Here is a 21011-nt window from a genome sequence, read left to right on the forward strand (position 1 = left end):
TAATAAATGACATTTGTGTTTGAACATGCATCAGTTCAAGTGCACAGACAAATACATGAACATGTAATATGTGTGTAGTAGGCCAAAGAATCCATTATATACAGAATGCATGCCATTATGAAAGATCAGTACAAGTACACAGACAAATACATTTTACAAAATTCGCAAAAAAAGACAATTTCATCAACAATATGAATGCATGAATGAATCTTTTTCAAAACCACTTAACAAATACTTACCTGTGAAGCAGAATTTGTGTCATGACAATAATTATTTTCAATGATTGAATCAATCATCTTACATGCAGCATTGTTGCATCCCAAATAAAAACATTCACCAGTTCCTCGAGTGTTACTAATTTCATTTCCTTGAATAGTCAAATTCAAATAAGTTTGTCCAGAATCATTGGCTGTGAATGCAGCATCTCCAGCATTATCCACTTTCAAATTTAAAAACTTGGAATGTTGAGCATGTTGCAATCTCACTCCACGACTTCCCAATGTAAATCTCAAATTCTCAAACACGACATATTCAACATCCAAATTCACAATATTCTGAGAGGCAGCAGCATCACCAGAGATTAAAACAGTTTCATTGGAGAGAGCAAAGACTCGAATGGGTTGATTTAAGGTTCCTCTCAATGTTACAAGTTTATAATAACCTCCAACATTGGTCGTGTAGGATCCTCCTCGAATCAACAATTCATCTCCTGCTTGGAGTGAATTGATTTTACTCCAGAGTTGAGAGGAGCTTGAGACTTCATAACATAAAGCATGGCAACCATGATGACTGGTTAATAGACTAATAAGGACTAGTAGGATCTTCATCATCATGATCATTACAGCCATGATGGAGCTGCGTGAGGAGATGAGCCTTGATACCAACAACATCGCTTCGGAGTAGCGGTAGTGCGCGAATAGTACAACTCAGGAGAGGTCTGTATATGATGATGAGAGAAAAGTACAAACGCGAATGAAGCACTGTTTTGGAGTTTTTTTTTGTTTGTAAAATTATGGATTCCACTGAAAGGTGAGAAGAATGTTAATTCCTTTCGAGGAGGAGGAGGAGGAGGATGAATGCACAAGCCTAGTAGAACGTGTGTTCTAGTACAAGAAATGTGCACACCTTTCGACGTCGAGTGTCCACAATTTCGTTGGGAAAGCAAAATACAAAGTACTCTATCAAATATCACACATGTGATCTGTAAAACGAAAAAGCAATTTATCAAGTAGCAATTCTTCCCTCAAAATGGTTTCCCTCCGTAATCAATAAAGAAAATAAATATTATACTAGCCAACATTACGACAATGATTTTGAATGTTAATGCACGTCCTCACACCTCAGCGGCTATTCTCCTCACTTCATCATGAAAATCTGGAGATACACATACTCAATTAGCAATTTGTATTTGATTATAATCAATAAATTAGATTTAATTGTGACTCAATTCCTTATTTCGTGCAAACGTCAATATAAGCAAGTGTTTCTTCAAGATGTTTTCTTCTAGTTTCGTCATTCCACTGGTGATAATCTCCCATGATATCCACAACTCTCTTTGCCACTTGTTTGGATTCATTTCTATCGATAAACATGAGACTGAGTCGATATGCAATAATATCAGAGGGTTTCACTGCCATTTCATATTTTGCTTGATAGAGAACTTCACCCTCAATAAATGGATACTTAGGAGAGAGTAATTGAGTGAGGCCATTCGTTTCAGAAAGTTGAACAATATATGGAGCTCTATCTCCATAAAAATGTTTTAAATGTTCCCATGAATCGTTGCTGACTTTTTCAGAAGGGCTTTGCTTGATGTTCTTGAGGGCTTCCCATTGGTAGGAGGCACCAATCAGCGGTGTGTAATACGTTCTTGAAATTGGTTTTGCTAAAAGACCAACCAAATCAGGACGTACTGAAATAACCGTGTCAATGGTGTCCTTAAAAAGTCAAGTGATGTTAACAAGAATTCGTCATCAATGTGGGCACAACCTACCTCTCCAATTTTTCTAAAACTTGTCCATTTTCCACCTGCAACGGTAACCAAATTACTGGAGCTTGTTTCAATGTGATGGTCTCTGGAAAGAGTTTTCGTGGATTCAAAGGCAACAGCAACTGGCTTAACAAGTGGTCGAATTCCTGTCCAACTCGAAGTAATATCTGATGTAGAAAGAGGCACAGTTAAACATGTTTTCATGGTACTCATGATAAAATCAATATCGGTGTTTGTTGGACTTGGTCTCTCTGTTAGTGTGGACGGTGTGTCAGTTGTTCCTGCAATTAATTTTCCTTCCCATGGCACCAAATACAGAACTCTTCCGTCTGATGTTTTTGGAAACAGTACGCCCATCTTTTTCCCTATTCCTGATGTGAATTTATCAAGGTCGAAAGTGATATGCGTTCCTGTTGATGGAGAAATTATGGGAACACAATTAGGATCGTCCATTTTCCTTAACTGATCAACAAATGGTCCTGTAGCATTCACAACACACCTTCCTCGAATTGAATATTCTTTTCCATTAATCCTGTCTCTCGCTTTAACACCAATAATTTTGTTATTTTCTTCTGATTTGATCAAATCAACAACCTCCATATAATTCAATGTTAAAGCTCCTAATGCATTTGCTGTAAGAATCGTACTAATATTCATTCTAGAGTCGTTAAATACTCCATCATAATAGGACATGCATCCATAAAGGCCTTCTTTTTTGAGACTAGGCCACAGTTCTAATGACCTTGCCTTTGAGACCCATCCTGAATATCCAAGTCTTGCTTCAAATCCACTCAACATGTCGTACAATGTCAATCCAATATACATTCTAAGAGAATCATATAATGAATAACAAGGTGTCAATAATTTGAGTGGAGAAGATAAATGAGGCGCCACTTGAAAGAAATGCTTTCTTTCTCTCAAACATTCATAGACTAACATCAGTTCATTCCAATCTAAATTCATGACAGCTTTCTCCAAATATCTTACTCCGCCGTGTGCCATCTTGGTGGCACGTGACGACGTACCGCTTGCAAAATCATTTCTCTCTAAAACAACCACTTTCATTCCTCTCGTGCAAGCATCAAGGGCAGCAGAAGCTCCAACAGAGCCTCCACCAACAATAATCACATCAAATTCATTTTCTGGTGATTGATTTTCCAGCACATTCAAATTCTCTGCTCTATCTGTATGAAGAATGACTTGTCCTTCGGAATCTCTTGGTAAGCCTAATTGCTCCGTTGCTTGATGTTCAAACAAGGCCTTTCTATCAAACGCTTTTAATAAGCTGTTACCGCTCTCTTCGTACAAGTTGTGCTTGCTCTTGAGTATTGCATTAACGGAAAACAAGCCACCTCCAACGATTGCTGTGGCGAGAAAGAGATTACGAGGACGGAAAATTTGTTTCATTTTTTAATTATTTATTTAAATTTTGTGTTGGTATTAATTCGAGAATTGGCAAAACAGAAACGATTCTCATAAATTCAATATTGATGAAATTAAGCAAAATTACAATAAGTGGAAATCCATGATAATGCAAAATTTTCGAATGACTAAGCTCAAATATGGTTGTGCTGTTTAAGCATGGTCTCCACAGCTTGTTCAACTTGTGACCATCCATCCACTCGAATAATCCAATGTGAATCCAATGGCTGACTATTTACATTCCATGCATAATTTCCAAATAAAATTGCAGGAATTTTCTCATCTACGCATTGTTGACAATATTTAAGAGAGTCATCAATCAGTAAAACAGCATTCAATTGACGACACATTTCAGGTTTTGTCATTTGAGTTTGGCCAGTCTCTCCATAGTGATTTCCCATTAATATTTCAGCGAAAGTGTTGGGAAAATATTTCTGTAGAAACATTTGTGTTTGTTCCTTAAGTTTGTGTTGTCGAGATGTTACGATGACTAGTTTGTATTTTGTAGATAAACTTTGTAAAACGTCAAAAGCAGTCTCATCCAAAATTGGTTGTCCTAAAAACAATTCACTTTGAAGAAATTCGTCCACAATTTGTTTTGACCTTTCTTCACTTCCATCCCATACATCTCGGAAATGATAGGAGTGAAACATTTTCATATCGAGTGGTTGTTGTCCCTCTAACAAGTGGTGCTTGTTATAAAATTCAATCAATAACGGAACAAAAGGTGTGAGCACTTCATCGATATCCACAGCGATGATAGGCTTGTTACTGGCATCAAGAGCTTCGGAGAGAATGACAGTTTCTGCAGTAGGGGAAGATGATGAGGCCATTTTTTTGTGGTTAAACAACAACTGAGACTTCTTCCCCCTCCAAGCATAGGTGCAAAAGGTTTTATGTGTTTACTAATGAGAGAATAGAAATTTATAATGTCATTGTCAATGAGGACTCACTTCTTTGTAATAAATATACAACGTGTCTTTCGCATGTCATATACAACAAACTCAATGTGTAACTTGAAATCGTCTTATCTAGCGAGGGCAAATCTTTTTAAATTCAGAAGAGTCAAGATTTTTCTTGACAACATTTTGTACGATATCATCCAGCTTGAACGTTCCAATAACACTGTCATTATGCACAGCATAGAAAATTCCTAGAGTTTCATCGATGGTAACACCATCTGTTTTAGAGACAACATTGCCCATGAATGATGCGACATAGCATAAATTGTCTCGCCTCACAATATGGAACTTGGTTCTCTTGTCTAACTGGTCTGTAAAAATGTAAAATCCTGTTTTCACATTTCTTGCTGGTTGTGTAGTTTGACATGAAAATATGACAAATCCTTCAGGTTCTCCCTCAAAAAAGAAGTTTTTTGGACATTTAGAATTATCTGAAGGTTCATGAGTGGTAGTTAGCCCCAATGTCTCTCCAGAAAAGTCATGTGATTTGAAATTATAAATCTTAACGTTGAGCTCGTGCTCATCCGCAATAAGCAATCTATTGTATGCTTCATCGATCACAATGGTTTCTACAATATTCAAAGCTCCAGAAGCACCCACATTTTCTGTAATACTTCCAATCTTCTTGGAGTAAGATGCCTCAAAAGTTATTTCTGAGTTTTCTTTTTTAGATGCTACGACTTCGAATAATTGAACTCTTTTGTCGAGCAAATGTTGTGGAGGCACTATTTTGTGTTTACCCTTCTCATCTTGTATCATATAGTTGTCTGTCACAAATACATGATAATGTTCAGAGTTTGGGCCTATGAGCTTTTCTGTTTTGATAATATCCAAAGCATATGGTCGTTGAAGTATTTCATTTCCAAATGAATAAAGGATCTTAAAGTCGCTTTCAATATCGACAATGCATACTCTCTTTCCATCTCTTTCAGTAACAAACAAAAAATCTTTGTTGAATATCTTATAAAGGGTAATACCATTTGGTCTGTTTGCTTCATAATCACCAGTTTTAAGGTGTTTTGTAAATAAATATTCACCAGTTTTGGCATCGAAAACAAACAAAGAATTTGTAGCTTTTGCAGTAGTAATTAGCCATTTGTGATTCAACACAACAAGAGAATCAATATTATCCCTTCGTTGACTTCCCTCTGATCCGGTTACAAATAATTCGGGAACTACAAACACACTTAATTTTCTCTCCAATACATCAACTTGGCTCTTATTCTTATTTTGAGATCTTAGCCAAAACGCAACAACCACTACTGAAATCATAATCATCAAACTCATAATTCTATTCGCCAAGTCTGATTGTTCTTGTTGGGCGCCTTCCGAGTTAGCTCCCGAGGTAGAAACATTTTTTGAACTAGTTGTCGATGATGATGAAACAATGTCGCTGGAAGAAGGTTTTTCCTCTTGGCTATTGGTCTTTTTGTTTGTTGTCTCCGATGAATCAATCTCTTGCATTTTTTTTGATCACACTTGTACTTCAGTCTTTTCCAAACACGTGTGTTGTTGAATGAATGAAAACTATTAGGCTTGCCCTCTGCCAACTGAAGCATTCTTATGCACTTACTCTTGTCTGTATTCTTTTTTATTGGTGGTGTTCGTCAGGAACAAAGGATGTGCACCCACAGTGTGTATTTAGAGGATTCTTCATGGCTTACTTGGAAGTCAGGGATTCTTGTTGGCTTGGATGTCGAACAAGTACGGAGAATGAGATACTAACAAAGAACTCTTATTTAGTCGAGATTGCTTTTACATTGAAGGAAATACTACATGTAGGTGATTTCTTTATCATGATATAATTTTTCAATTAATCTTGTTGCCTTATTCTACCTTGCATTCGGTTTGAACAAATATAAGAGAATATGATAGCCAACTCTTGAAGGGAAAGGTCAAGATGTATTGAGGATGCCAGTGATTGGGTAACATTTCCAAATTCATTAGGCCCACTCGAGCTGAATATTCAACATTAATGTTCAACTGGGTTGCCTTAAAAAGTGTTTGCCATTGTTGTTCACAAGCAGGACACTCTATGTTTGTTTCAATTCAATAATCTTGAAATCTGAATGTAGTTGGTACCAACACAGCTTATACAAAGTTTTTACAATAATAATAAAAATTGTAATATATTTATACAGATTTAAATAATAAATAATAATTGTGATATATTATTTAAATTATCATTCAAAAAGTTACTGCTTCAACCCATCAACATTCCAAACACACAAAGATTTGCTATTGTTGAACAGTAGTTTTAAAACAATTTAGCAGCCTTGGCATAGAAGAAGGACAACGCTCCACTCACTCCGGCAACCAACACATAAAGGAAAGAGGCACCACTCATCAAACCAATCAAACTCACTCCAAATACCAAAGCGTTGAAGAGAGTCATCACTCTCGAGATATCATTCTGAGCATCAATAGGCCATGAAAGACTCAAATAATTCAAAACCATCAAAGCCAATGAAAAGGCTCCACTCAATCTTACAAATTCATCAACGACACGAACCGCATCATAACTGCCTGATGTGGTGATGGAGAGAGAACTTGCAAACAAGAAACGAAGAATACCTGGAACGAGAAGTGCCAAGAGAGTCCAGAAAGCGAGTAAGCCTAACGAGAGAACACGAAGATCATCCGATGAGAGGTTGGTTTTCTTCTCCTTGAGATTACGAACGAGTTTTTGGGCATCTTCTTTGATGCGATCAAGGTTTTGTTTAATGTTCTTTTGAACGTTTTCAACTGTTGCAGATGCTGTTTCAGACATGGTGATGATGATCAATAGGTTGATGACGGTTTCAAAATTATTGTGGTTGATATTGTTGATGTGTTTGTTGATTCAACTGCTCTATCTACACGGAATTGATTAGTGACAGCCACAAGCTATTTTTTAAAAAAGTCTAAACGGAAAGAAAGAATCAAGCCGGACAGGTAGACTGTTGAACACCAAAAAGACAGAGATATTCAATAATCTCGAGTTCACATTCGTGTGATTTGATAAAGTTGCCAGGTGTAACGAAACATAAACATGATCAAGAAACAGTTGGACTGCAATCTTATGTCATACTTTTTCAATGGTGTGGAGCTTTTTATTTACAAAAAACAAACAACCCTTTCAAAACTTTGGAGTGTATTTCCATCAAACTCTCACGTGAGCTATCTTCATTTTGAAATAGATGCGTTGAAAATTCCGTAGATGGATTCATTGATCATTGAATTTAATATTTGATCCTAATTAAACACCAATTAGAACGAGAGAGAGCGATTTTAAAATCCCGAATCTCTAACTGCTGACCTCTCTCCGATTAATTATATTAGAAGAAGAACGGATTCTTTGGTGTGCGAGTCTTCCAAAAGAAATGATACAACCCTCTCCGCCACCATCATCATCATTGTTGTGGTTCATGACCCAAGTGGTTGTGGTGTTGATGATGATGTTAGTGATGATCATGGCTCTCTTCATTCCTACATGTAGTACCTCTGAAATTCCTTCAAATAATTCCATCAAAAGGATTCCTTTAGCATCAAAGTCTACACACAACAACAACATCCAAATGAATCATCCCCTCATCACGAACCAAAGAAATAAGAAATCAATTTTTGAAACCATGGGAATGAATCCTTTTCAGATCATGATGTTATCATCCTCTGAGTTAAATTCTCGAAGGGATGATGATTTGAATGTCCTCCTCCATATTCGACGACAAGACCCGGATCAGAATCACCGTGAGGATGATTCTCAGCAATCAATCTCTTTTGACACAACAACACTCACCCTAAGGCAATACAAGAACACCAAGGTCCAAAAGTCCTTCAAGACCATTTCTAAACCCAAGCTGACAGGTTATCCATTAATTCTTGTGGGTGGATTGGGTGGTGTCGTTCTCATGTCTAAACGTGAAAATGCAGCAGAACCTCATTGGTGGTGTCATCGCACGACAGATCCTTTTCAAATTTGGATTTCGATGGAAGAGTTAGTGCCTTATTTGACTGAGGATTGCTTCATGCATGACCTGTCGATTGAATTAAAGGAAGGAGAGAATTCAACCATAGATCGAAAAAAGTTACTGAGACCACTTGATCCCAATGTGAAAATATTTGGAAAGGATTATGGTGGTGTGGAAAGTGTCACTCATTTGGTGAAGGAAGCAACTTCTCAAAGTGGATACATGATCAAAATGATTAATTTATTAGTCAGCAATGGATATGAAATTGGAAAATCATTAAGGGCAATGCCTTACGACTGGAGATTGGGAGTCGTAGAATGGAGCACACGAAATAGCACCACTGGAGGAGATTTCTATGCATTTCAACAATTAATTGAAGATACTTTTTCAAGGAATGGAAATGTACCTGTGTCTCTATTGGGACATTCGATGGGAGGACCTTTTGTTCAATACTTTTTAGCAAATTATGTCTCACAGTCATGGAAAGACAAGTATATTTCACATTTTATTCCTTTTGCAGGAGCTTTTGATGGAGCTCCCATTGCATTGCCATTGGCTATTGCAGGCTCTAATTATGGAGTTCCAACGTTTTCACAAACAAATGCCAAAAAATTGACTCAATCCTTTGGTGGTCCAAACTTTATGATTCCAGTCATGTCTCAACATTTTGATTATCCAATATTTTCTTACATTTCTCCAAATGGTACACGTCAAGATTATTATGCCAATCCATCAAGTATCAAACAACTCTATAAGGAAGCCAAGATGGATAAAACTTGGGAAATATTTGCACATGAATATACAGAATATGAAAATGTGAAATTTAGAGCTCCTAATGTTTCCACACATTGTGTGTATGGATATGGAGTGAAATCATTAGCTCATTTACAATATTCAGGACAAAAACCATTAAGTGAACTTGTCTTGGATGACATTTTGCATCATAGCGAGGCACTTAAAATCGATGATGGTGATGGAACAGTTCCTTTATATTCACTTGCCATTTGTGACGATTTTGCAAAGCAGCAACAAAAACCAGTCATGGTTCATCGATTTTTCAATGTGACCCATTTGACAGTGGTCACCGATGACAAAGTATTACAAACCTTGTTGGATATATTGCATACTCCCATTGGTTGACAAAAGTAAAATCGTTTTAATCATTAAATATTTTGCTTCGTTCACTCCATGTCACATTCTATGACTGAGTGTGATGGGATCAACTCGCTTTACAAGGTCTTGGTTTGCATTTACAGGTTGGACAACCAAAGCAATATCTTCGACACAGGGGATGATATTGGATGAGCATCCTTTCTGTAAAGATTGTAGAATCTATTGAATATTCTGTAAATCACGTTTTGAGAATCGCGAAAGGTCCAACTACGATCTCTCCTCTGAGTATATTTCTTGTACTAGAACACACGTTCTACTAGGCATGTCCACATTCTTCACACTCAATGCCACTTTGAAAATTGGAAATTTGAATTCTGATTTTCAACAAACTTCAACACTTCCTTACAATCTCTTTCCAACTTCAACAAGCTCTGTATTGGGAAAGGCATCTCTCTCACAAAGTGTGAATTATGATTTTAATGGAAATGTTCGAAGTGGTGCTACTTTTTTGGATTGTGGTGCTTATCAGAGAGGATCTTCAACCACCAATCCAGGATGGACTCCACAAAATGGATTTAAACCTTATATTAATATTCAAAACATCTCCAAAGAATTCCTTTAGAGCTCTAAACAATGCCATCACTTTCACAGCACCTTTGCTGAAATGGACAGTTTTGGCATTCATGACTTGTTGTTGGGTCATGTAATTCTCTCGTCGAGTTTGTTCGCCATTAGACAAATCGCAATAGAATAAATTTATCGAGTTCTCTTTTTATGTGAAATAACACCAATTATTATTGTAACTCTTCCACTTTTTTAATGATGACATGGATGTGAAAAAAGAACAACTCCGAAAAAATGTCTCATTTTCTTCCCACGTCTCTCTCGCTGTACATTCTCACGACGTACACTTCGGCGTTTGGATTTCTCTTGTTGGTACTGATCGCATGTTTCTTTCTCTATTGGATCATTATACGTTCAAAAGGAAACAAAAATCAATTAAATAATACATTCATGATGGCCTTCCATGTGTCATCGACATTAAAATTAGCTCGGATTGGAATGATTTGTTTATCGCTGAAAATACTCGAAATGGCAACCTTTATTTGGTATGGATGGATGTATGTTCAGGATAAATATCAAACGGTTTATTGGTCTGGATCCATCGCTCTCGTTGTTTCGGATTATTTATTTCAAGTGTGTTTCACATGGTTTGTTTTGGAATTAGTTTTTGAAGGAATTCGGAAAGCATGCAAAGTATCGGTGATGAAATATCATGGAAAATGGTTTTCTTTTTTTATTTCCATGTTGGTGTTTTTGGGAGTGTTTGGATGTTGTTTTGGATATTTGGTCACACCTCTGATTTTCATCATGCATTTATTTTGTAATTTTGTTTCTGTGAATAGTGTGGAAACAGCTCATTGGTCAACGAATTTATCACATGTTTTGATTTTAGGAATTTGCTCATTATTTCTCCTCGTATTAAGTTCGAGAATGAAAAATGAATACAAACATGTGGTCGATCATGTGGATGTGGATTTTAACGAGACGGAAGAACAAGTGTCACTCAAAACAAGACAAGCTGCAAGACTTGTTGCAATCATGTCTATATTGATTTTGGTGTATTGTTTTGTCTTTTTGATGCAAAATGTCTTTTTAGAAATTCCACAAATTTATGTCAGAGAATTAAGTGTATTAGGTGCCTCGAATACCATCTCTGATAACCTTCATTTGTGGTTTAATGTTTTACCTCAATTTTACATTCCAGTGATGTTCATATTCTTTGGTCTCTGTATTGGGAAATTTAACTCTATTCAAGATCCCAACATGTACATCAATCGCTATTAAAGATCACCTTCAAATTAGTTGAAATTGTATGGAAATCTTTTCATATGAAATTCAACGAACACATCATCATAAACAATTCCAAGTGAACTCATTTCCGAAAAATATATTCAAGCATTTACTCATCATCGTTGCACACTGGACAAGCCACAACACCTTTCTTGTTCACAAAGCATGATTTGTGAAAGACAAGCTTGCAGCCAGGACATTTGATCACTTGACTGATATTGAACTCGTAAATTGGAGTGTCATTCTTACAATTTGGACAGAAACTCTTCGCTTTTGTTTTACAAAAACCACACTGATTCACAATATGATCACTAAACACATGAAACAAACGAGAGAGCTTTTTCAAAAATGGTGATTCGCTCTGCTTTCCATTGAGCTCATAAAGATTTTTGATGCTATACATTTCAGTATCTGTCACATAATGCAACTTGTGCTTCAGTTTGTGTTGTGTAATGAGATTATCTTTCAATGGACATCTTGAAATATATTCCCATTGAATGATGAGTCTTTTTCTGATCATTCTAGCCATTCCTAAATTTTCAATTTCATCAAAAAGTGTTGGTTTCACAGCGCTCACACAAATAATTGGTTGATTGTAAACACTTTTAAGATATTTGGAAGCTTCATCACAAACTCGATAGAGCTTAAAGTCCCAGTTGAATAATATCTTGGCAGGGATAATCTCATTGAATGAATTCGAGTGACATTTCATGCAATAATATTTGTTGTTATAATGACAATATCTTGGTTTTCTAAGAAATCCATAATCCTTTGCTAATTCTCTTCCACATGGACATTTTCCATCTTGAAGTTGAATTTGTTTGGTTTGATCTTGTTTTTGATAGGGTGATAATCGAATGCTATCTTCCTCTTCGAGAATGAGTTGTTGTTCCGTCACAACCGAGCAAATCTCACTTGTTTCGTCTTCAGTGAGAGGTTCATCATCTTCATTGTTTCCTCCAATCATGTGAAAATCATTTTCTTGAGGATTCACGGGTGTTGTTATGGATTTTTGACCTCTCGAAGAAGAATCGGATGAACTTGACGGCACCACAACCACTTTTTCAATTAAAATAAATTCATCCGTGTCAATTTGACGGTCGATTTTTTCTTCCTGAGATGTTTGTGACGATTGTGGTGGCAATGATTGATTCAAAAGTAATGGCACATTCTTCAATTCTTCAATTTCTTTTTCCTTCTCTAAAATGGTTTGTTTGGCCTGTGTTAAATGAGATTCAAGTTCGAATTTTTCTTTCAGCCATGCTTTTTCTTTTTCTTCAAATTCTTTTCGTAATTCCTCAAATTCTAATTCTTTCTTTTTCATTGATTGTAATTGTCTTTCATATTCCTTCATGAGTTGAACTTCCTTCAATTTGAGACGATCTTCACTGTATCTTAATTTTTCTCCTAAAATGGAAAGATTCATTAAGACTGTGGTTTGTGGAAGTGAATCTTCAAGAACAAAATCTCGATTCTTTACAAAGGGAATTCTTTCAAGTATATTCTCATAGCGATCCTTCTTGACCTTGAGAGCTATTTTCAATTCATTAGTTTTCAACACATTGTCCAAATAACTCGAGAAGAAGGAATACATTTCCGATGCTGTTAACATTTTACACACAGAATCCGACGATTGAAACATTGGCCTTATTGCATCAACAAGAGTGGTCTCTTGTTTTATCGACGTGATGGCAATAGGTTCCCCATCGTGATCTTCTTCAATTTCTTTAGCATCTTCTTCAAATTCACTCAAACTGTCAGAGTCATCCTCTGAATCATTGGTAACCGTATCTTTGAGAAGAGAATCGACTTCAAAATCAACTCTATTCAAAGAAAGAGTATTTTCTTGAGTTGCTGTTTTCATTGATAATGAATGCATAGAAATATTAGGGAAAGCTTGTTGTGGTATTTCTGTTTGTTCAAGACGGTATGTTGGAGGAGTGGGGGGAAAATCATTTCCCTCCTTGTTCGCAGATTTTGGTGTGAAATACGCTTCCAAAGCTGCCTCATTAGAATTTTCAGAGTCACAACGATCTGAAAATCCATCACTATGAGCTTCTACTTGTGGTGAAAGGTCAAGACTTCTCCACGACGGTATGGCAAGGTCAAGCTCTCTTTCAAAAATATCTTGAAGTACGTGAGCCATTTTCACTTGTGGAGCAGACTCTAAATGATACATAAAAGTATTGTTGAATACGAGTTGAACATCTCTAATAAATTCGTCTACTGTGTTAAATTTGTTTGATTCTAACTTGGTTTTGATTGTGTCGAAATCCATTGGTTTTTTGGTAAATTTGTAATAATCTGAAAATTCTGCCACTTTGTCATCCACCGGTGTGTTAAAATGAGGCGAATATTTGTGATTCATTAATAAGGAGAGAATGCGTTTCAATTGTTCTAAAATTTCAGATGAAATAAATGAAAGTTGATGTGGAGTTGAGTGGCCATTTGATTGATGTTGTTCTTCTTCTTGTGGTGGAGAAGTAATAATTGTTTGAATATCTTTTGAGTTCTCAATTTGCTTTTGTGAAAGATCTTCTGGATTCTTAATAGGTGAAGAAGGAGTAGTTTCCTCTTTTTCTTCGCTAGAATAATTTTGATCATTAGTTTTCACATTCGATTCCTCTTTTGCATCATTCCCAGAGAGAGCTTGTGTTATTTCTAAAGGTTCTTTTTCATTCATTGTATTATTTTCTATCTGAGGTGTTAAAACTTGTACTTTTTCTGGCTCGATCGATGAATCCACTTGTGTGGTTTCAGTAATTTCTGTTGTCGAAGTGTTTTGTGACAATGAGGTGACATATTTTTCTGTTTCTACCTTGAATGAGCTAGAACTTGATTGTTTCTCTTCAAGTTCATTCGTATTTTCTTTCTCTGTATTCTTCAATATCGAGAGAGACGGTTTCACTTCTCTTTCTTCTCTTCTCAAATGTTCTGGCATATTGTCAAGCGCTTGTTGTTTCGTCATCCCTTCATAAGGGTTGAAATCTTCAAGTAAGTCCTCAGGCTCTTCAGCAACGGTTATTGATGTCAACGATGATTGTGTAGAAAGAGGTGTAAGATCTCCTTGCCTTGTCACATTTTGTTTTGAAGAAGTTGAATTCATAGTCTCGTTCTGATTGTTTGAACGTTTCTCGATTTGAGATACAGATGGAGTGGCAGGTGAGCCTGAAAAACTTTTATCCATATCACTTGTTGGAGTGCTGGTCTCTGTCTCTGTTGTCGTATTTGATTTTTCTAAGTTTTTTGTTGAAATGATTTTCTTGTCCTTCTTTTTCTTCTTCTTTTTTCTTGTCGATGTCACAACAATATCATCTTCTTCGAGATTTGGCATTTGGCTGTGTGGATGCAAAATGTTGTGAATAATATTTTCATCATTAATGGACACTTACAATCGAAAATTAATGGTTAACAATGGTGTCACTAAACTTTTGAGAAATACCATTTCTTCATCCTTAAACAATAAATCGTTCACCTTTTCATTATAAAACTTTCTAATTATTTCACAGATTATTAATAAATTATTTCGTCATGATGGTAATTCTTGAGACTTACTCTTTTGGAATGGCAGACATTAACTCAATCAAATCCACAATTAATTTCTCATTGAGAATAAATTTTACAGAGGACTCATCTCGATTCGGTATATTTTGTAATTGTTTGATTTTTTGTTTCAAATCTATTGTATCAATTGTGAAACTTTTGTTCGCAGCCAACATTGCAAAATTCGTGTAAATATATCGGAAGATGTCTTGCAAGTTATAACTCAGAAATAGACCATCCGAGAGTAACTTGTAGATGGATTCGCTGAGGTTTGGGTTGTTCGAAGGATGATTGTTTTTTCGATTGAATGAATGAATGGATTTGATCATCATCAAAGTGGAATATTTTGTTGTTAATGACGATGTAGTATTATCCAAATTGATAATAATATTGATGAATCATAATAATAAAAAAGACATACCATAACGAAATTGATCCTTTTGAATCATCATTAATTTCCGATGTGGTCAGGGATGTCTGGAAAATATTCTTGGTGGCAATTTTAACAGTTTGCAACCGCTCCGATAACATTTCGAACTTTACTTTGGAATATGATGATTATTAGAAGGAGTGATTCGAAACAAAGGATTCGTTCTTGGTTTCCAATGCTGAACGTTGCTCCTTGTAAAAAAGCTGGTTGATTTTTTCAGATTTTTCACACTTTTGCGAAAATTTCATCCAACTTCATTTACCATTACTTGGAAAGAGAGGGATAGAAGGAATCGAGGCCTTGTCCAAGCTCCCAAACCATGACTCCTCCTAAATTGTGCTGCTTGGCAAATTGGACTCTTGTTTGAATCGTTTGTGGAGTTGGGAATACCACAAGAATCAATTGGTCACCTTCAATAAATTCAAATAAATACTCCTGGGCGTCTGAATCAAACAAAACATTTTGAAGATGGTAATCGTTGAGATGTTCTTTGAATTTTCCACCAATGATGAAATCTAATTTTGGAGAAGCATACGTTTTGAGCCAATTGGAAATAAGCTCCTCGGAATTTACATCTCTCTGTTCTTCCACAAGTTGAGACAACAATTTGTTAGAGGATAAATGTTTTGTGGAGATTTCAACTCCATAAAAGTTCAATCCAAGCAGTATCTTGTTGGCGATGTCACTTCTCTTTCCACCCTCTGTGAAATAATCCACTGTGTAATCAATAAATCCTTTCAGAGGTGAATTGAAAACATATTGTGTGGATTGATTTCTTGATCTCTTGTTTGAGAAATAGTCGTAGGTCATTACTAAAAATCCATCCACATAAGGTGAAATCAAACGCAAATGATCTCTTTCGAAAAGAGCATTTGGCGTATTTGAATCGTTTGGATTTGGCAAAACCGAAGGAACTACTAAATAAATTTCAAAACGTGATGACTTTTGCATTCCTTGCAACTTTTCTTTAAGATTTTTCAAGAAGGGAACCATCACATGTTTGATATGCTCAAATTGTAAAAAACCAATTTCAAGCACAATACCATCCAAATCATAGGCACGAATGAGTTGTCCGATTCTGTCCACCACTGGTTGATGCACTTGTTTTGAAAATGTAGCATGTCCATAAAACATTTGCATGTACTCCTTTGACCAATGTGCATAATCAAACTGAATTCGTGGTAATATTTTAGCTATCCAATTATACATTCCATTCGATTTCAGTAGTAATTGTTTTAGATATTCGTCGTACCATTTCAATGATCATGAACAATAAATGTTGTAATTTTAAATTCGTTGATCATTCAAGGCTTATTTACCTCCGACATTATTTTTCTTCACCTCTTTCATCCACTTCAGATCAACATCTTGAAGACCTGTAATTTCAAAGGCATTTCGGCCTTGCGCAGGTCTCAATTGTAACCATACTGGGCTAATGTATTTAATATTGTGGTTACTTCTCTTTGCAACATCATAGCCTGCTGAATTCCATGGAGTTACAAAACCCAGAACTTTGCTGGATGTTGATGATCCCGACGAAGAGGCTTCCAGTCTATGTGATTGTATACTTGCAACTAATTCTTTAACTTCTTGTTCCGAGAGTTTTCGGAGAGAGGCATGAATACTTGCTGCTGTTGAAATCAATATCAAAAGCAAGTGAAAGACGAAGAGTTTAATTGTGGACATTTTTATGAAAATAGAAAACAAATTTATGCACAATTAAGCTGTCTCAAAGTCGAAGAGTATTCCAACACAAAGTTACACTTAAGTTAAACCTCTGTACCACTCTTAATTTTGTAAAGAAATACTAGTAAGGTTTGAAAATCTATGGTTGCAAAAGTTCCTTTTTAAAAGTATCTTCGTCCATCGTCAGAAACTTGGCTACCACTATCACTTGCTTCACTCTCTTGATCGTTCATTTCCATGTGCTCCATTGTTTCTACATCTCGTTTGTATGAAATGCATTTGTGAATTGAGAATACTGTGAGTGGAATTACTAGAAATGCACAAATGCCTCCACTGATGATCATAAATGATAATGCAAGATATCCACAAGTAGATGTGAGAGACGATCGTCCAGGATAGTAGTAATCTATCGTTCTTTCACTGAATCCAACTAAATTTCGATGAATAGGATGGACATAGCATGTTCTGATGTCACCATCTTGTGAAAACATTAAATAATTTGTTGGAATGACGCTCACTGAAGAGGATGGTTTTGTGAATAATTTCTCATCTCCTTTTTTGAAAATGAGCTCTTCTCCGTCGTCAATGCTGTATTTATAAATAAAGCTATCCAGAGTTTCCTCCGTCTTTTGTGTGTCATCAATTGTGTAATTGACTTGAACATGACACATTTTCAGTTTTACTTTTTCAGCATTAATAGAGGTTCCATTAAACCAAATTGTATGATCTGGATCATCAAGTGCAACTACCAAAGCAAATAATTTAACAAAAAAGTCTCCAAAGGTCCATGGGTCTTTTTTCTCGAGTAATTCATCTAAACTTTCATCATCGGTACAGTTATAAGTTCTTACTTTCACTGTACACGAAATGGCATCACTCAAAACAGGTTCGTCCACAGAGTTACGAGCCTGAATTGATGATGTTCCGAATATATACAAAAACAATGCTCCGAGAGCTACTGTTATCATCAACAGCAAGCAAAAAATTATTAATAAAGAAGCAGACACTGTAATTCTAATCAAAGTCTTTTTCCGAATTGTCTCTCTATCTGCAGAATGTTCATTATTTCTCGAGAGAATTTCCCTCGATAAGACTTCTTGCATTTTTTTGTATTGGAGCAGCAATTCCTTGTGTCTTACAAAATAGGTGCTGATTCCAAATATTGAAGGCAGAAAAGTCAGGATCCAAACACTATCGAGTCGTGCTCTCATCTCCTTCCCGTTCGATTGTTTTTCTTCCAAATGGAAGAATAAAAACATTAAGACCACAGAAAAAGAGGGTTTTCGTTGTGTGTGTATGGTGGACCTTGCAACTCCTATGGTTTTACACTCCTGTTCAAATGTTGGGTGATCTCATCTAAATAGAGCCTTCAAAATAAAGAAACTGAATGAACAAGTTAAATGATTTCAAAGAGGACAATCTGAATCTGATTACCTTCACTCATTGAGTGGGAACTATTACAGTTTGACCAAGGTCTCTTTGAACGGGAGGTGAGCTTTTCTACATCTTCGATTATGAAATCCATGAAAGAACTTTCCACACTCTTCATTTCCAAAAGTAAAGTGATCAAAGAGCAGAGACAAAAAGGAAAGAGAAAGAACAGTCAGATTTTCACATGGTCACTTCGTATACAACACGATTCTTTTGGATTTCCACAAAATGGCGCCAGAACCTCGTTTCACAAAAACAAAGAATAATAACTGTTCAAAAGTGGTACGGTACTTTTGAGTTCTTTCATGTTTTGATCTCTTCGAGATTTCCAGCTCCGAATTTATCATGTTTTTACAAAATAGAATAACCAAGCCAAATTTCATATTACTTTTTTCGTACTTCAGCACAAATGGTGGTATCTGTTCGGCAACTGAAACAATTCATGAGTTGTTTCTCTTCTGTAGTCAACGTCCTTTTACCACGCGAAAACATTTTTGAAAGGCAAACATATTTTGATAGTGTGAAATTTCGTCTTTGTGACACACACAGAATGTTTTCTGTTGCATATTTAACAATTCTGTATATTTACGCGTTGGCTCCGAACTTTGTTTCATCAATTTGCACTGAAACCAAGCCTTTCATGCACAAATAATCCATGATCTTATTTCAAAAAGCCAACGTGATCGAGTCAATGATTTGTTTGGTTTAATGTCACTGATGACATGACGACAATCACACAAATTTATAATTCCTTTCCCTTTGAAACTTATGGAATCTTGTCCACTGGAAAGCAACAATATATTATTATATAACCTCGCTGATTTTGTTAAACTTTATTTTTTTCCGTGAATCGCAAGTGTTGTCTTTTCTAAAGTGTGAAGAACCATTTATGTGATTTGCTTTGTTGGCTATGATGCTCCTCGCACATCATATTTTTGTTTGCGCCCTATAAATAGGCTTTGGCAAACCAACTCGCCACTCCATACAAAAAAAAACTCTCATTCGTTCGCTGCCGCCTTTCTCTCTCTAGATTCTCCCTTCCGAAAAACGCTGAATTTTTTCGGTTTTATTCTCTCTCGCTGACTGGTCGCTGCGTTTGTGTGAGGTTTCTGATCCTTTCTAAAAAGGCTTCTCACTCACGCACCAGAAGAAGAATCCATTTAATGCTCCACATTCTAGCTCCAACTGTAGTAACTAATCTTGTAAAGTACATCTCTAGGTTTAGTACCTTGTAGTTCAACCATCATTTGCATTGTTCGTCTTCATTCGTACTCGTTCCGAACACTTTCATCCCTCATTCACCAGCTTTCCCTAATTGTTCATCATTCGATACCACCTACCAAATACCCCTTCCTTAACCACCTCATCATCACTATGAAACCAACACAACCATCCTCTCACTACTTCTTCAATAACACTGTTTCTTTAGAAGAAGAACAACAACCTTCTACCTCGAGCCAACCGCTCTCCAATTACTCTTTCCACATTCAAGAAAGTTTCAAAACATTCAAGCTCTCTAGGAATAGCGATGTCGACGAGAATGAATTACTGAATGACACTGACCAACAACAAGATGAACGTTCGCCCCTACATGATCACGATGACTTGAGTGATGGAAACGAAGAAATTTCGCTCAATATGGTCGATAGCGATGACGGCTATTTGACACCAACCGAAGATTCTCACCGAAGACTTGCTTCCTCGCTGCGAGTGGTTCCAGAGCACGAATGGGTCTACTCGACTCCTCAACGACCGAGAGATGAATTGGTGTGTCCTGGTGCTCCCAAGCGAAAAAAGCCAAATTCAAATCTCTACGATGATCATTTGTTTGGCTCATCAAGACATCATTCCTGTGCTCATTCATTGCCATCTGAATCAATTCTCTTTGGACCAAGAGGAATAACAAAGCCAAGAAAGCATCGTAAGACTTCTCCGTCCTCCAATAGTCGGAGAAGAAATAGTTTTCCGAATGTTCGTCTTGATTTTGGTGAGAATGAAACTAATCACGACCAAGGTCAAATGTCTTCGTTCTAAGTTATTCGAATTGACACTCGCTGTTATCAACAACATGACGATAGCGTGTGTTCTTGGTATTTGAATGAGAAGAGCCGAGTAGCTTTCATACAACTTTGTTGAGCTCTGTCTAAGCTCCATGTCGTGCACCGAGTCTGAAAAGCCTCTTAATCCGAAACAATCGAAGATGATACATATCTTCGTCATTCGGAAGACATGAGTAGCACAACAGTGTGATCACAGTGATTAACGTGTATGATTGTGTGTTTATTGTTTTTTTGGTGCAGCAGGAATTTAACACGGAATGTCCTTCTCGTATTTATTTCATTTCTCATTGTAAATAGTCTCCGTCCAACCAGAATTTTCCAGCTCTAAATAAACAATAATGGCTTTTGTATTTCCAATTTACGGAAGATTCGAACAATTTTCTCTGAGATGGGGAGCAGACAATCATCAAGATCAGGGCCAATAGCGTTCATTGATTCAAATCATTCTTTGGATCAAACACAACAAGACACGTGGAGTTGTTTGACAGCGTTTTCAAATGAAACTGATCTTTCCTTCAAACAAACATTTCATTTAAAATTGCATCACAAATGATCCGTGATGTTTAGAAT

At 36.3% G+C, this 21011-nt stretch overlaps 12 protein-coding genes across 12 annotated transcripts in view; 4 read left to right on the plus strand and 8 right to left on the minus strand.

The window, feature by feature from the left end:
* FDP41_007275 (uncharacterized protein) overlaps nt 1–827 on the minus strand; it is a gene marked incomplete at both ends in the record, with an annotated part of 1746 nt that extends 919 nt beyond the window's left edge. The window contains one exon of the mRNA XM_044711002.1: nt 240–827. Within this exon, the coding sequence (XP_044558601.1) occupies nt 240–827 (588 nt within the window). The remainder of the gene's footprint in view (nt 1–239) is intronic.
* A 624-nt stretch (nt 828–1451) lies between these two features.
* FDP41_007276 (uncharacterized protein) lies at nt 1452–3397 on the minus strand (the record flags this gene model as incomplete). The annotated part of the gene is made up of 2 exons (XM_044711003.1): nt 1452–1937; nt 1994–3397. The coding sequence occupies 2 exons, from the start codon at nt 3395–3397 to the stop codon at nt 1452–1454; spliced, it is 1890 nt and encodes a 629-aa protein (XP_044558602.1).
* A 149-nt stretch (nt 3398–3546) lies between these two features.
* Nucleotides 3547–4245, minus strand: FDP41_007277 (uncharacterized protein; the record flags this gene model as incomplete). The annotated part of the gene is made up of 1 exon (XM_044711004.1): nt 3547–4245. One exon carries the CDS (start codon nt 4243–4245, stop codon nt 3547–3549), a length of 699 nt encoding a protein of 232 aa, XP_044558603.1.
* Nucleotides 4246–4443: 198 nt separating this feature from the next.
* Nucleotides 4444–5838, minus strand: FDP41_007278 (uncharacterized protein; the record flags this gene model as incomplete). The annotated part of the gene is made up of 1 exon (XM_044711005.1): nt 4444–5838. One exon carries the CDS (start codon nt 5836–5838, stop codon nt 4444–4446), a length of 1395 nt encoding a protein of 464 aa, XP_044558604.1.
* Nucleotides 5839–6631: 793 nt separating this feature from the next.
* FDP41_007279 (uncharacterized protein) lies at nt 6632–7144 on the minus strand (the record flags this gene model as incomplete). Its single annotated transcript, XM_044711006.1, has 1 exon — nt 6632–7144. The coding sequence occupies one exon, from the start codon at nt 7142–7144 to the stop codon at nt 6632–6634; it is 513 nt and encodes a 170-aa protein (XP_044558605.1).
* Nucleotides 7145–7826: 682 nt separating this feature from the next.
* Nucleotides 7827–9464, plus strand: FDP41_007280 (uncharacterized protein; the record flags this gene model as incomplete). The annotated part of the gene is made up of 1 exon (XM_044711008.1): nt 7827–9464. The coding sequence occupies one exon, from the start codon at nt 7827–7829 to the stop codon at nt 9462–9464; it is 1638 nt and encodes a 545-aa protein (XP_044558606.1).
* Nucleotides 9465–9759: 295 nt separating this feature from the next.
* On the plus strand, nt 9760–10059 carry FDP41_007281 (uncharacterized protein; the record flags this gene model as incomplete). The annotated part of the gene is made up of 1 exon (XM_044711009.1): nt 9760–10059. The coding sequence occupies one exon, from the start codon at nt 9760–9762 to the stop codon at nt 10057–10059; it is 300 nt and encodes a 99-aa protein (XP_044558607.1).
* A 236-nt stretch (nt 10060–10295) lies between these two features.
* Nucleotides 10296–11285, plus strand: FDP41_007282 (uncharacterized protein; the record flags this gene model as incomplete). The annotated part of the gene is made up of 1 exon (XM_044711010.1): nt 10296–11285. The coding sequence occupies one exon, from the start codon at nt 10296–10298 to the stop codon at nt 11283–11285; it is 990 nt and encodes a 329-aa protein (XP_044558608.1).
* Nucleotides 11286–11400: 115 nt separating this feature from the next.
* Nucleotides 11401–15365, minus strand: FDP41_007283 (uncharacterized protein; the record flags this gene model as incomplete). Its single annotated transcript, XM_044711011.1, has 4 exons — nt 11401–14629; nt 14684–14785; nt 14847–15098; nt 15256–15365. 4 exons carry the CDS (start codon nt 15363–15365, stop codon nt 11401–11403), a joined length of 3693 nt encoding a protein of 1230 aa, XP_044558609.1.
* A 163-nt stretch (nt 15366–15528) lies between these two features.
* FDP41_007284 (uncharacterized protein) lies at nt 15529–16950 on the minus strand (the record flags this gene model as incomplete). Its single annotated transcript, XM_044711012.1, has 2 exons — nt 15529–16457; nt 16584–16950. 2 exons carry the CDS (start codon nt 16948–16950, stop codon nt 15529–15531), a joined length of 1296 nt encoding a protein of 431 aa, XP_044558610.1.
* A 161-nt stretch (nt 16951–17111) lies between these two features.
* FDP41_007285 (uncharacterized protein) lies at nt 17112–18053 on the minus strand (the record flags this gene model as incomplete). Its single annotated transcript, XM_044711013.1, has 1 exon — nt 17112–18053. The coding sequence occupies one exon, from the start codon at nt 18051–18053 to the stop codon at nt 17112–17114; it is 942 nt and encodes a 313-aa protein (XP_044558611.1).
* Nucleotides 18054–19755: 1702 nt separating this feature from the next.
* Nucleotides 19756–20415, plus strand: FDP41_007286 (uncharacterized protein; the record flags this gene model as incomplete). Its single annotated transcript, XM_044711014.1, has 1 exon — nt 19756–20415. One exon carries the CDS (start codon nt 19756–19758, stop codon nt 20413–20415), a length of 660 nt encoding a protein of 219 aa, XP_044558612.1.
* Nucleotides 20416–21011: the final 596 nt, after the last annotated feature.

Source organism: Naegleria fowleri, assembly GCF_008403515.1.
Source record: "Naegleria fowleri strain ATCC 30894 chromosome Unknown tig58, whole genome shotgun sequence".
In the NCBI taxonomy this organism is placed as follows: Eukaryota; Heterolobosea; class Eutetramitea; order Acrasida; family Naegleriidae; genus Naegleria; species Naegleria fowleri.